The 14,007-nt window shown below is 52.9% G+C and overlaps 1 protein-coding gene across 2 annotated transcripts; it reads right to left on the bottom strand.

Annotated features, from left to right (window-relative positions):
- Positions 1 to 1,176: 1,176 nt before the first annotated feature.
- LOC121290758 (transcription elongation factor A N-terminal and central domain-containing protein) lies at positions 1,177 to 13,131 on the bottom strand. 2 transcript variants are annotated; one of them, XM_041211644.1, is made up of 2 exons: positions 13,091 to 13,131; positions 1,177 to 2,433 (listed from the first exon to the last, which is right to left on the bottom strand). In XM_041211644.1, the coding sequence occupies exon 2, from the start codon at positions 2,423 to 2,425 to the stop codon at positions 1,322 to 1,324; it is 1,104 nt and encodes a 367-aa protein (XP_041067578.1). In that variant the 5' UTR covers positions 2,426 to 2,433; positions 13,091 to 13,131; the 3' UTR covers positions 1,177 to 1,321. The 2 variants fall into 2 exon arrangements, with proteins under 2 accessions (XP_041067578.1, XP_041067577.1); XM_041211643.1 differs by lacking the exon at positions 13,091 to 13,131 and adding an exon at positions 6,993 to 7,039.
- Between the last annotated feature and the right edge of the window lie 876 nt (positions 13,132 to 14,007).

Raw genomic sequence — 14,007 nt, forward strand, 5'->3', positions numbered from 1 at the left:
TTAGCCACAGCATTTATCTGGCTGGTCCAGTTCAGATTCTGGTCAATGGCAACTCCCAGAGGGTTTATTGTGGGGGATTCCATGATGGTAATTCCATTGAATGTAAATGGGAAACAATTAGATTGTCTCTTGTTGGAGACGGTCATTGCCTGGTATGAATGTCACTTGCCACTTGTCAGCCCAAACCTGAATGTTGTCCACATGTTGCTACCTATTAGCTCTATCACTTATTGCTTTTGCTGTCTGGTGTGCAACTGTTATTTGCTGTTATCCTGAGACAACAGTACCACACAACTGCAACTCCTAGGTGGATTGGTCCTATTCATCCTCCTCTGTCTGTGTCACCTTTCACAGACATGGATGTGCAGGAAATCAGGGTAGAAGCCAAGGATGGGTACATATCACCTCACTGGGATTAATGAGACAGAGGTGTGGGTGGAAGGTTATGACTATGCAGTACTTCACAGAGATGCTGAGGTAAACTGGTGCTAGCAAGGCAAAACTGACCTTGTAATTTGCTACAGTTGGAATTGAGTATCTACCCATGATCTTTTCAATGAGTAAGACTGAAGACCCTCTCCAATGGGCTGCACGTGATGGACATTTTGTCCTGCAAAACAATTAGCTGAGGGAAGGCTATCAGTGGAGGAATATATGTTCCCTGCAATATCAGCCATTAATCTACTATGCACCACGTTATTGTGACAACAGCCATAGCAACTCTCAGCCAACTAGATCTACAGTCTGATCATACAATATAACATTGCTTTGCCGACCAAAACAGAATTACCTAGAAAAACTCAGCAGGTCTGCCAGCGTCGGCGGAGAAGAAAAGAGTTGTCGTTTCGAGTCCTCATGACCCTTCAGCAGAAGGCTCTGTTGAAGGGTCATGAGGACTTGAAACGTCAACTCTTTTCTTCTCCGCCGACGCTGCCAGACCTGCTGAGTTTTTCCAGGTAATTCTGTTTCTGTTTTGGATTTCCAGCACCCGCAGTTTTTTGTTTTTATCTCTTATTATTATTGCTTTGCAGACTTTTGCCTTCCATCCAAGTTGAGTACCTACATTAAAAGTTACATTTCAAGGTTATCTTGGAAACATAATACAATTCAGGAGTAAGAAAAGATTGCCAACTCACAAGAGAAAAACAAATACAGGTACTACAATGATCCCTTGGCAATTTTTAAGAGCTTTTATTGGTTATTGGTTAAAATATTTTATTTTATTCAGTACCTTGTGCATAGCTATTGAGAGACATAGATAGCCACTAGTTGTTAGATAGCAAATAAATAAGTCTATTCCTCATATGATCTTTTGTCACATTTAAACAGAAATCCAGCCAGTATTATACCATTTTTCTCCACATTCATTGCAAATGACAAAAGTCATCATCTGTTCATCGGAATTTCCATTACAAACCCAACCTGGAATAAAAAGTGTGCCTCTGGCAATTGCTGTCACTGTACAGTTAAATCTTTCACACCGTTTACATCTGATTTGATTTGTCTTTGTTCCTTCCAGACCATGAGGTAGCTGATGGTCCTGAAGCCCAGAGATGGTGTACAGTGCTCTTTGCTGTTTCAGCTCCTCACTTGCCATATCCATCACTGACATCTCTGCAAACAGCTGCGGAGTTACTTCCCCTGATAATATCTTCTGTCTTAAATGGGGATTTTTAGGGTTCTTTAAATTTGCAATCTTGCTTCGAACACAAGCTTTGTACCTTTTATCATTTTTCATGTGTAAGGTGTATATAAATTGCTCAACTTCTTTGGCAATACTTTTCCATGTTTCAACCATTGTTTCATCGGCTGTGTCTGAACCAATTAGGGCTTGGAAGAGAAGTTCCATGCATTTGGCCCGTACAGCTTGGGTATCGAACACATGCTGCTTTTTAGCAGCTACATCTTGGCTAATTCCTCTTGATCCAATGCCTGTTGAAAGTGGTTTTTCATTGTGTGCTTCTTCAAGCATCTCATCTGTGGGGAGATTGTGGATGATCTCAGTTGCCATGGTTACCTGAACATTTCCTAATTGCTGCTCATGGATTCCACAGGTAGAATCTGTTCTATCTACCTCTTTTCCAGGCTTTACTATCCCTTCATTGGTTTTATTTGGCTTCTCACTCTTTTCTTCACTAGAAGCACAGAGCCTGTTGTCTTGACATTTTCCCTGGAAACTGCTGTTCCTGTAAAGCTTCTTCCAGACAGACAATAGAGTCCGTGCCTTCCTCCTGGTATCTGCATCAGGACAAGTCTTTAGAACTCTGTATACAGCTCTAACAAGGTCAGTCTCCTGCAAAATTTCAGAGGTGATGGGAAGACACTCAAACTCATTCAAAAGGTGCTTTATCTCTTGGATGCTGTTTCCCGAAATGAGTTTATCAATCTGATGAGCTCTAGAGATCACCTCTTTCAGATCATTCATTGCAATACCTGCCAAACATCAAACAGGCAGACATTATTATTTATACTAACCTTATTGCGTTTGATATGAATCAATGCCACACCCATTTCCTGTTTCTAATTGCTTCCAAATACGTTATTTGTTTACCAATTGAAAAAACTAAAGGGGAATATGAGTACTTAGAAAACAGATTGGCTCAGGATGTGCTGGAGCAGGGCATCTTGTGGTGAGTGCCATGAGTTGAAATCTTTTCCTCACCTTTCAACTCCATTATTTTTGCACTGCAAACTGATGATGATCAGCAGACCGTCCGGAGGCCTGGTGAACAACAAAACCAGCTCCAGCTCCCTAACCAATTAAATTTAAACAATAAAGAAACAGAGTGAATGATAGAGAAAGAAACAGGAACTGGAAAACTAGATGCAGAAAGAGAAATGAGGAAGGAAAAAGATTGGATTAAGAGACTGAGAAACAAGGAAAGAAAAATAAATTTAAAAAAAAATTATTACCTACAGGTGAGACACCAAAGTTTAGTTGCTTCTTTTTTGGGCTTCCAAAATTGAGTGGCAAGTCAGAACTGTAAGTCAATTCCTTAATGCAGTCCTTATGCCATTAAATAGCCACCATAACTTTGTGCAGCAAGCTTAATTCATATTTACTGTGCAAATCCAGTGATTTCTTGACACTCATTGAAGGTTGACAGTGAGGTCCGGTTTTTATGCGGCTGCTAATGGAGCAGCATAAATTGTCCAGCAATCTGTAGGTGGCTCGCAATTCACAATATCTCTTCCATCCTGGACTTTATTTTTACACACTAATTACAGCTCACACTATGGGCTTGTCGTTATTTTTCTAGCAATTTCTGGGTCAATTTAAGGTAAGGAAAGCCAAGATGAATTATGGGGATTTTTCTTTTTAATTAAAAAATATGGAAAAGGAATGTAAAAGTATTTTACAAGCATATCAGTAATGCAAGAATTGTTAAAAGGGAACTGGGACCTCAGGTTTGCCAATTTGTAGATGAACAAAAAATGGCAGAGATAAATACTTTGCATCTGTTTTGACAAAAGAGAAAGATAGTGGGGAAGAGGTGAAGTGTTGGATGAATCCTATCAACAGAATATGGCATAGCTAACAGTGACAAAAAAGCACAGTTAAAAAAGCCTTACAGCTTTAACTGACCAGCATGAAAAGTGGATTTCTCACCATGAACCATTAAATGTAGCTATCAAGTTTCTGGTGTTACCTGGGCAATTTGAAAGGGTTGCTGAGGGGAGAATATGTGATGATTGAGAGTGGGGGAGAAAAAAAATCAGCTGGTGAATACTGTGCCACACTGTGGTACAATTATAAGTTGAACATAGAACAGCACTGATAGAGTTGCGACAATGATTGCCTGCCTTCCTTGTAATCAGAAGCCATTTATGGTAGAGTCTGGGAGCTGAATGATGGGGTTGGGGATTTTGGTTCCATGCATTATGAAAAATTCCAGCCATGGTCTCTTAATGCAAGAACTCTATATAGTTCTCTATCATAATTAACTTGACAGCTAAATTATGTAACAGAAAATAAATGATTAAAAATGAATGGATGGCACGTTGTAGGATATGCTGTTTTATTATGTTGCCTTATAAGCTCCCCAAGGATATATACTTGGTCCTTCCCCTTTCTCATCTACCCATTGCCACTTGGTGACATCATTGGAAAACATAGGGTCAGCTTCCAACTACACGCTGATCCCATTCAGTTATATTTCTCCAGCTCCTTTCTTGACCTCTCTATTGGCCTCTCTGCTGTCAGACCATTTGTCCAACATCTAGTATTAGACTAGCTCCAATTTTAGCCAGTTCAACATCGTGAAGAATCCATCATCTTCTGCCACTACTACAACAATTTACATTTATATAGCACCTTTAAAATAGCACAATCTCCCAGGAGGCTTCATGGGAGAAATTATCAAACAAAATTTGCTGCAAGTCACATAAGGAGATTTTACAACCAATGACCAAAAGCTTGGTCAGGGAGGTAGGTTTTTAAGGTGCACCTTAAAGGAGGACAGAGAGGTACAGGGGTTTATGCAGGGAATTCCAGAGCTTAGGTCTAGCCAGCTGAAGGTACAGCCACCAATGGTGGGACGAAGGAAATTCATGCAGGAGACCAGAACACAAACTCGGTCTACGTCACTGATTTCATCCCTTCTCTGGCCACTGTCTCACATTGAACCAGACTGCTCATAATATTGTTCTGTCTGACCCCATATCCTCCCCGTCACAAAGATCACACATTCCACCTCCATAACACAGCTCCTGCCCAATGCTTCCAACTTAAAATTCTCTTCATGTTTAAATCCCTTCGTGGCGCCGTCCCTCCCTCATTCTGCAGCACTCTACAGCCCCATCAATGCCCTAACCCAGAATTTTCCACTCCTCTCTTACTCTGGCCTTCGTGTTTCTCTTTTTTCCCATATCCAACCATTTGGCAACCATGTCTTCAGACACCGAACTCTCACACTTTGGAATTCCCAATCTAAACTCTTCCGCTTCTCTATTCCCCTCTATTCCTTTAGGACCTCCCCCCTTAAAATTCAGCCCTTTGACCGAGCTTTGGTTACCCCTCCCAATAGCTCCTTCTTTGACTTGGTGTCCATTTCCGTCTGCTTCCGCTTCTGTGAAGCACCTTGGGACATTTTCCCACGACAAAAGATGTTACATAAATGCTGGGAGTTGTTCTCAACTTAACCAGCCTTGTGTTTAGAACAATTCGTAACAATGAGTGAAGAAATGTAAATTTCAATTGTTATGAAGTTTCTACCAACATGCTTGTGAGTTTTAGGACTGCTTCACTCCTTTGAACAATACTTTACAAATGTTATTTATTCTATAAAATACTATACAGTATAACATATCAGGCATATTGAAGCTCCCTCCAATGGCCTAGGTTATAACTACAATGTTAAACAAAGTAGGATGCTCCAGAATCATAAGATAAAGGCCCCTCTCCTTCCACAAAAACACAGATCAAACAACATGAAACTCCTGAACTACAATGATTCCAATGGATGCCAGGAAACCTGGGTGTATCTTTGCATATATCTCACAAGCAAAAACAATTTGTATTTATATAGCATGATTAATGTCCTAAAGGCGTTTGACAAGTTGGGCAGCTAGTCATGCGAGGAGATATTGAGGCAGATGATTAAAAGCTTGGCCAAAGAGGTAGGTTTTAAGTAGAGTTTTAAAGGAGAAAAGTGAGTGAGACAACCAGAGTGAATTCCAGAGCTTAGGGCTGAGGCAACTGAAGGCATGGCCAACAATGGTAGAGCTACGAAAGTCTGGGATGGTTAAGGAGGCCAGTACTAAAGCAGCACAGGTATCTCAGAGGTTTGAAGGTGGGATCATGTTGAAACCGGCAGAAAATATTGATCAGAAAATGAGGTGAGATGATGGTGTACAGGTAATGTCTCAGGACTAGTAATCCAGAGACCAAACTAATGCCCTGGGGTTAAGGCTTCAAATCCCACATGGCAGGAGGTGGAATTTGAATTCCAATTAATGACAAATAAACCTGGAATATAAAGATAGTCTCAGTAATACTGACCATGACAACCATCATCAATTGTTGTAAAAATCCATCTGGTTCACTAATGCACTTTAGGGAAGGAAATTTGCCTTCCTCACCTGGTTTGGCCTACATGTGACACCAGACCCAGAGCAATTGGTCTACTCCACCCCACCACCAAAAAAAAGTTTGTAAGCTCTTAAATGCCCTCTGCAAGCTACTCAGTTCAAGGGCAATTGGGGATGGGTAACACATGCTGGCCTTGTTGGCGATACCCAGAATGAAGATGCTCGACTAAAAGAGGAAGCTGTGAGGGTGGGAATTGAGGATGAGAGATTTAAGGTGATTTGCAAAAGAAGCAGATGCGAGGAGAAAACTTTTTCACATGGCGAGTGGTTCAGGTCTGGAGAGCTGGTGCAGACACAATGGGCCGGATGGCCTTCTTTTGCACCATAACATTTCTGTGATTCTGTGAGAACATGTACACAAGGGTCCAAGCACAGGAAATGGGGTGGCTGTGGAAAAGGAAGAACATTTAAGAGTTTTCTGTGTGGAAGATGGCATCATCAGAGCAGATGCAACGAGGAAGGAGAAACTGGGAAAAATGAATGGACTTTCCTTCCCAGGAATGGAATAGGAAGAGGTAGAATCCAGGTCATTGTGGAAATGAGTAGGCTTATAATAGACATTGTTAGAGTCAGTGATATCCAGGAAGGGAAAGGAACAATCAGAGATAACCAAGTAAAGGTATGAGATGGCTATAAATTGAAGCACAGTTAATACAAAATTCCAGATCAGGATGAGAGCTGGAAACAGCACTGACACAGTCATCAGTTAAATGGAAAAACAGATCAAAGGATTTTAGATTGCAACTGGCACAATCTGGGAAGCACACTACCTACTTCTGAAGCCATAGCTTAGACAGAGAACAGAAAACATTTTCAAAATAAGTCACACTTAAAACTCAACTTCTAACAGTTGAAAACAACTTTGTTACCTGAGCATAAACTGCATTACACTTGGAACTCACCCATACAATCCACGATAATTATCATCTGAACTGGATCATCATCAATAAAATGCAAAGTAAAGCCCAGAAGATAGATTGAGGATGAGTAAGGATGTATAAATGGAATTTCATTTTGCAGCAAAAAGCATCATTGAAATTGTATAGCTCACTGAAGTGTGCTGACATGATTGAGTCTAGCTTTAGAGAGGCAACATCATGAAAAACAGTTTTGCAAATCCTCTTCTTTAGCCTTGAAAAGTAACATAACGTAATAAACTGGGTGGAAATATCTGGTACCACTCACCTATTATCATAATGAAAATGATCCTGAGATCTCTACCCCGCACCCCCCCAAAACAAAAAAAAAGTTTTCAAACAAAAACTCCCATTTATCACCTGTTTTCTTTTATACTCTTGATGGGACTGTTGTGTTTGTTTTTCAACACATAGTAACACGGAGGATTTCTGTATGACCCTGGATTATCACTCAGGGCAACTTACCCAATTTGATAGTGTAATTTTTGAACTGTGACACCAATAAGCAAGAGCCTTGAGTCAGAAAGACTTAGAAAGTGGGAAGTGAGAGAGAAAAAGTGTGGGAGAAATGTACAAAATTATGAAACCCACATTAGTGAGGCCCTCTTAGTGAGCATTACAGGTTTAAACCGGTGTGTTGTAAATCGGCTATTAAGGCTCAAACTCTACAAAGCACACTTAAAGTTCATCCTCTTCCATTCAGTCAAGCTCCAGAGTGATTTAAAATTAATCTGCCTCCTCCAGGGCTCAGCCAGGCAGATACAGGGAACTCCAAAACAACGCTGATTGTTGATAAACTCATGATCTGAGAAGCTACAGCAACAGACTAGCCATTGGCAGTCTTCCCAGGGGTCAATCTACCAGGGGTGTCCTGCCAATATTTATCCTGCAGCCAACAACAGGTGACCAGGTCATTACCACACTGCAATTTGTGGGAGCTTACTGTGCGCAAATGGGCTCCCACAAATCATACCTGACCAAAGTGACTACACTAGGGGGAAAACCCCATAAAGCAGCTGGGGATTTGCTGACCGTGTGAAAATCTCTGTGTAAGAATACAAGTTATTTATTTCTTTTATCTTCACATTTACTCCCTCCTCCTCTGTTCACCCTTTACCCCCAGAAACATGGTTATAATAAATCGTCAATGTGATCACCTCCCTCCCTCCCTCCCCACTGACCCTTGTCCATTCGGACCAGCTCCTGCAGGACCATCCCCCAGACCCCAGGACCCTCCCCCAGACCCGGGGACCGTCCCCCAGACTCCAGGACTGTCCCCCAGACCCCAGGACCGTCCCCCAGACCCAGGACCGTCCCCCAGACCGCAGGACCGTCCCCCAGACCCAGGGACTGACCCCCAGACCCAGGACTGTCCCCCAGACCCCAGAACCGTCCCCCAGACCCCGGGACCCTCCCCCAGACCCAGGACCGTCCCCCAGACCCCGGGACCCTCCCCCAGACCCAGGACCGTCCCCCAGACCCCGGGACCGTCCCCCAGACCCAGGGACCGTCCCCCAGACCCCGGGACCGTCCCCCAGACCCAGGACCGTCCCCCAGACCCCTGGACCGTCCCCCAGACCCAGGGACCGTCCCCCAGACCCAGGGACTGTCCCCCAGACCCCGGGACCCTCCCCCAGACCCAGGACCGTCCCCCAGACCCCAGGGACCATCCCCCAGACCCAGGACCGTCCACCAGACCCCAGGACCGTCCCCCAGACCCAGGGACTGACCCCCAGACCCAGGACCCTCCCCCAGACCCCAGGACCCTCCCCCAGACCCAGGACCGTTCCTCAGACCCAGGGACTGACCCCCAACCCAGGGACTGACCCCCAGACCCAGGACCGTCCCCCAGACCCCAGGACCCTCCCCCAGACCCAGGACCCTCCCCCAGACCCAGGACCCTCCCCCAGACCCAGGACCGTCCCCCAGACCCCAGGACCGTCCCCCAGACCCAGGACCCTCCCCCAGACCCAGGACCCTCCCCCAGACCCAGGACCCTCCCCCAGACCCCGGGACCCTCCCCCAGACCCCAGGACTGACCCCCAGACCCAGGACCATCTCCCAGACCCCGGGACCCTCCCCCAGAGCAAGGACCCTCCCCCAGAGCAAGGACCGTCCCCCAGACCCAGGGACTGACCCCCAGACCCAGGGACTGACCACCAGACCCCAGGACCCTCCCCCAGACCCCAGGACCGTCCCCCAGACCCCAGGACCGTCCCCCAGACCCAGGGACTGACCCCCAGACCCAGAGACTGACCCCCAGACCCCAGGACCCTCCCCCAGACCCCAGGACCGTCCCCCAGACCCAGGGACTGACCCCCAGACCCAGAGACCGTCCCCCAGACCCAGAGACCGTCCCCCAGACCCAGGGACTGACCCCAGACCCAGGGACTGACCCCAGACCCAGGGACTGACCCCCAGACCCAGGACCGACCCCCAGACCCAGGGACTGACCCCCAGACCCAAGGACTGACCCCCAGACCCAGGGACTGACCCCCAGACCCAGAACTGACTCCCAGACCCAGGGACTGACCCCCAGACCCAGGACCATCCCCCAGACCCAGGGACTGACCCCCAGACCCAGGACCCTCCCCCTGACCCAGGGACTGACCCCCAGACCCAGGGACTGACCCCAGACCCAGGGTCTGACCCCAGATCCAGGGACTGACCCCCAGACCCAGGACCGACCCCCAGACCCAGGGACTGACCCCCAGACCCAAGGACTGACCCCCAGACCCAGGGACTGACCCCAGACCCAGGGACTGACCCCAGACCCAGGACCGACCCCCAGACCCAGGGACTGACCCCCAGACCCAGGGACTGACCCCCAGACCCAGAACTGACTCCCAGACCCAGGGACTGACCCCCAGACCCAGGACCATCCCCCAGACCCAGGGACTGACCCCCAGACCCAGGACCCTCCCCCTGACCCAGGGACTGACCCCCAGACCCAAGGACTGACCCCCAGACCCAGGGACTGACACCCAGACCCAGGGACTGACCCCCAGACCCAGGACCCTCCCCCTGACCCAGGGACTGACCCCCAGACCCAGGGACCGACCCCCAGACCCAGGGACTGACCCCCAGACCCAGGGACTGACCCCCAGACCCAGGACCGTCCCCCAGACCCAGGGACTAACCCCCAGACCCAGGGGCTGACCCCCAGACCCCAGGACCATGCCCCAGACCCAGGGACTGACCCCCAGACCCAGGGACTGACCCCCAGACCCAGGGACTGACCCCCAGACCCAGGACTGACCCCCAGACCCAGGGACTGACCCCCAGACCCAGGGACTGACCCCAGACCCAGGGACTGACCCCCAGACCCAGGGACTGACCCCAGACCCAGGGACTGACCCCCAGACCCAGGGACTGACCCCCAGACCCAGAGACTGACCCCCAGACCCCAGGACCCTCCCCCAGACCCCAGGACCGTCCCCCAGACCCAGGGACTGACCCCCAGACCCAGAGACCGTCCCCCAGACCCAGAGACCGTCCCCCAGACCCAGGGACTGACCCCCAGACCCAGGGACTGACCCCAGACCCAGGGACTGACCCCAGACCCAGGGACTGACCCCCAGACCCAGGACCGACCCCCAGACCCAGGGACTGACCCCCAGACCCAAGGACTGACCCCCAGACCCAGGGACTGACCCCCAGACCCAGAACTGACTCCCAGACCCAGGGACTGACCCCCAGACCCAGGACCATCCCCCAGACCCAGGGACTGACCCCCAGACCCAGGACCCTCCCCCTGTCCCAGGGACTGACCCCCAGACCCAGGGACTGACCCCAGACCCAGGGACTGACCCCAGACCCAGGGACTGACCCCCAGACCCAGGACCGACCCCCAGACCCAGGGACTGACCTCCAGACCCAAGGACTGACCCCCACACCCAGGGACTGACCCCCAGACCCAGAACTGACTCCCAGACCCAGGACTGACCCCCAGACCCAGGACCATCCCCCAGACCCAGGGACTGACCCCCACACCCAGGACCCTCCCCCTGACCCAGGGACTGACCCCCAGACCCAAGGACTGACCCCCAGACCCAGGGACTGACACCCAGACCCAGGGACTGACCCCCAGACCCAGGACCCTCCCCCTGACCCAGGGACTGACCCCCAGACCCAGGGACCGACCCCCAGACCCAGGGACTGACCCCCACACCCAGGGACTGACCCCCAGACCCAGGGACTGACCCCCAGACCCAGGACTGACCCCCAGACCCAGGGACTGACCCCCAGACCCAGGGACTGACCCCAGACCCAGGGACTGACCCCCAGACCCAGGACCGACCCCCAGACCCAGGGACTGACCCCCAGACCCAGGACCGTCCCCCAGACCCAGGGACTGACCCCCAGACCCAGAACCGAACCCCAGACCCAGGGACTGACCCCCAGACCCAGGACCGTCCCCCAGACCCAGGGACTGACCCCCAGACCCAGGACCGTCCCCCAGACCCAGGGACCGACCCCCAGACCCAGGACCGACCCCCAGGCCCAGGGACTGACACCCAGACCCAGGGACTGACACCCAGACCCAGGGACTGAACCCCAGACCCAGGACCGTCCCCCAGACCCAAGGATTGACCCCCAGACCCAAGGACTGACCCCCAGACCCAGGGACCGACCCCCAGACCCAGGGACCGACCCCCAGACCCAGGGACCGACCCCCAGACCCAGGACTGACTCCCAGACCCACGGACTGACCCCCAGACCCAGGACCGTCCCCCAGACCCAGGGACTGACCCCCAGACCCAGGGACCGACCCCCAGACCCCGGGACCGACCCCCAGACCCAGGGACCGATCCCCAGACCCAGGGACCGACCCCCAGACCCAGGGACTGACCCCCAGACCCAGGGACTGACCCCCAGAGCCAGGGACTGACCCCCAGACCCAGGGACTGACCCCAGACCCAGGGACTGACCCCCAGACCCAGGGACTGACCCCAGACCCAGGGACTGACCCCCAGACCCAGGGACTGACCCCCAGACCCAGGGACTGACCCCCAGACCCAGGGACTGACCCCCAGACCCCGGGACCGACCCCCAGACCCAGGACCGACCCCCAGACCCAGGGACTGACCCCCAGGCCCAGGGACTGACCCCCAGACCCAGGGACTGACCCCAGACCCAGGGACTGACCCCCAGACCCAGGACTGACCCCAGACCCAGGGACTGACCCCCAGACCCAGGACCATCCCCCAGACCCAGGGACTGACCCCCAGACCCAGGACCCTCCCCCTGTCCCAGGGACTGACCCCCAGACCCAGGGACTGACCCCCAGACCCAGGGACTGACCCCCAGACCCAGGACTGACCCCCAGACCCAGGACTGACCCCAGACCCAGGGACTGACCCCCAGACCCAGGGACTGACCCCCAGACCCAGGGACTGACCCCCAGACCCAGGGACTGACCCCCAGACCCAGGGACTGACCCCCAGACCCAGGGACTGACCCCAGACCCAGGGACTGACCCCCAGACCCAGGACCGACCCCCAGACCCAGGGACTGACCCCCAGACCCAGGGACTGACCCCCAGACCCAGGGACTGACCCCCAGACCCAGGACTGACCCCCAGACCCAGGGACTGACCCCCAGACCCAGGACCATCCCCCAGACCCAGGGACTGACCCCCAGACCCAGGACCCTCCCCCTGTCCCAGGGACTGACCCCCAGACCCAGGGACTGACCCCAGACCCAGGGACTGACCCCAGACCCAGGGACTGACCCCCAGACCCAGGGACTGACCCCCAGACCCAGGGACTGACCCCCAGACCCAGGGACTGACCCCCAGACCCAGGGACTGACCCCCAGACCCAGGGACTGACCCCCAGACCCCGGGACCGAGCCCCGGGGAAACCAACCCCGAGCGGGGAGGCCGAGAGAGAGAGACCGGGGCCCCGGGCCGGGGGGCGGGGCCGGAGCGGGGGGGGCGGGGCCCGGGGCCGGGGGGGCGGGGCCCGGGGACGGGGGGGCGGGGCCCGGGGCCGGGGGGGCGGGGCCCGGGGCCGGGGGGGCGGGGCCGCTGAGACGATCCGGCCGATCCCGGGTTGAGAGAAAACAAAAGCTTCACAAACCGGCTGGTGACAGACTCCTCACCGGGGCAGAGAACCCGGAACCGGAACCCGAACCCGGAACCGGAACCAGAACCCGGTACCGGAACCGCCCACAAAACCCGACCCGCTCCGGAGCCTCCAGCAGGTGGCGCTGCAGAACCGCATCCTGGGAATAGGAGTCAAACTCCAACCCCGGAGAGAACCAGCAGGGGGCGAGAGAGAGACAAACACCCCGCCCCCCCCCCGCCCACCCAGGGAGACAGAGAGAGAGAGAGAGAGAGAGAGAACCCAACAGACCCTCCCCACCAGAGGGAGAGCCAACCAGATCCTCCCCCCAGGGAGAGAGAGAGAGCCAACCAGATCCTCCCACCAGGGGGCGAGAGCCAACCAGATCCTCCCACCAGGGGGATACAGAGAGTTAACCAGAACCTCCCACCAGGAGGACAGCCAACCAGACCCCCCACCACCAGAGGGAGATCCAAAAGACCCTCCCACCAGAGGGCGAGAGAGAGCCAACCAGACCCTCTCCCCAGGGGGAGACAGAGAGCCAACCAGACCCTCCCCCCAGGCGGAGAGCCAACCAGACCCTCCCCCCAGGCGGAGAGCCAACCAGACCCTCCGACCAGGGGGGGAGAGAGAGCCAACAAGATTCTGCCCCCAAGAGGAGAGAGAGAGAGCCAACCAGACCTTCCCACCAGGGGGTGAGTGAGAGCCAACTAGGTCCTCACTTCAGGGGGAGAGACAGAGACAAATAGACCCGCCCTCCAGGGGGACAGAGAGATAGCCAAGCAAAACCTCCCCACAGTGGGTGAGACAGAGCCAACCAGACCCTCTCCCCAGGGGGAGAGAGAGAGAGCCAAACAGACCCTCTCCCCAGGGGGAGAGAGAGAGCCAACAAAAAACTCCCCCCAGTGGGAGAGAGAGAGCCCACCAGACCC

This window comes from Carcharodon carcharias, chromosome 18, assembly GCF_017639515.1.
Source record: "Carcharodon carcharias isolate sCarCar2 chromosome 18, sCarCar2.pri, whole genome shotgun sequence".
NCBI classification, from domain to species: domain Eukaryota; kingdom Metazoa; phylum Chordata; class Chondrichthyes; order Lamniformes; family Lamnidae; genus Carcharodon; species Carcharodon carcharias.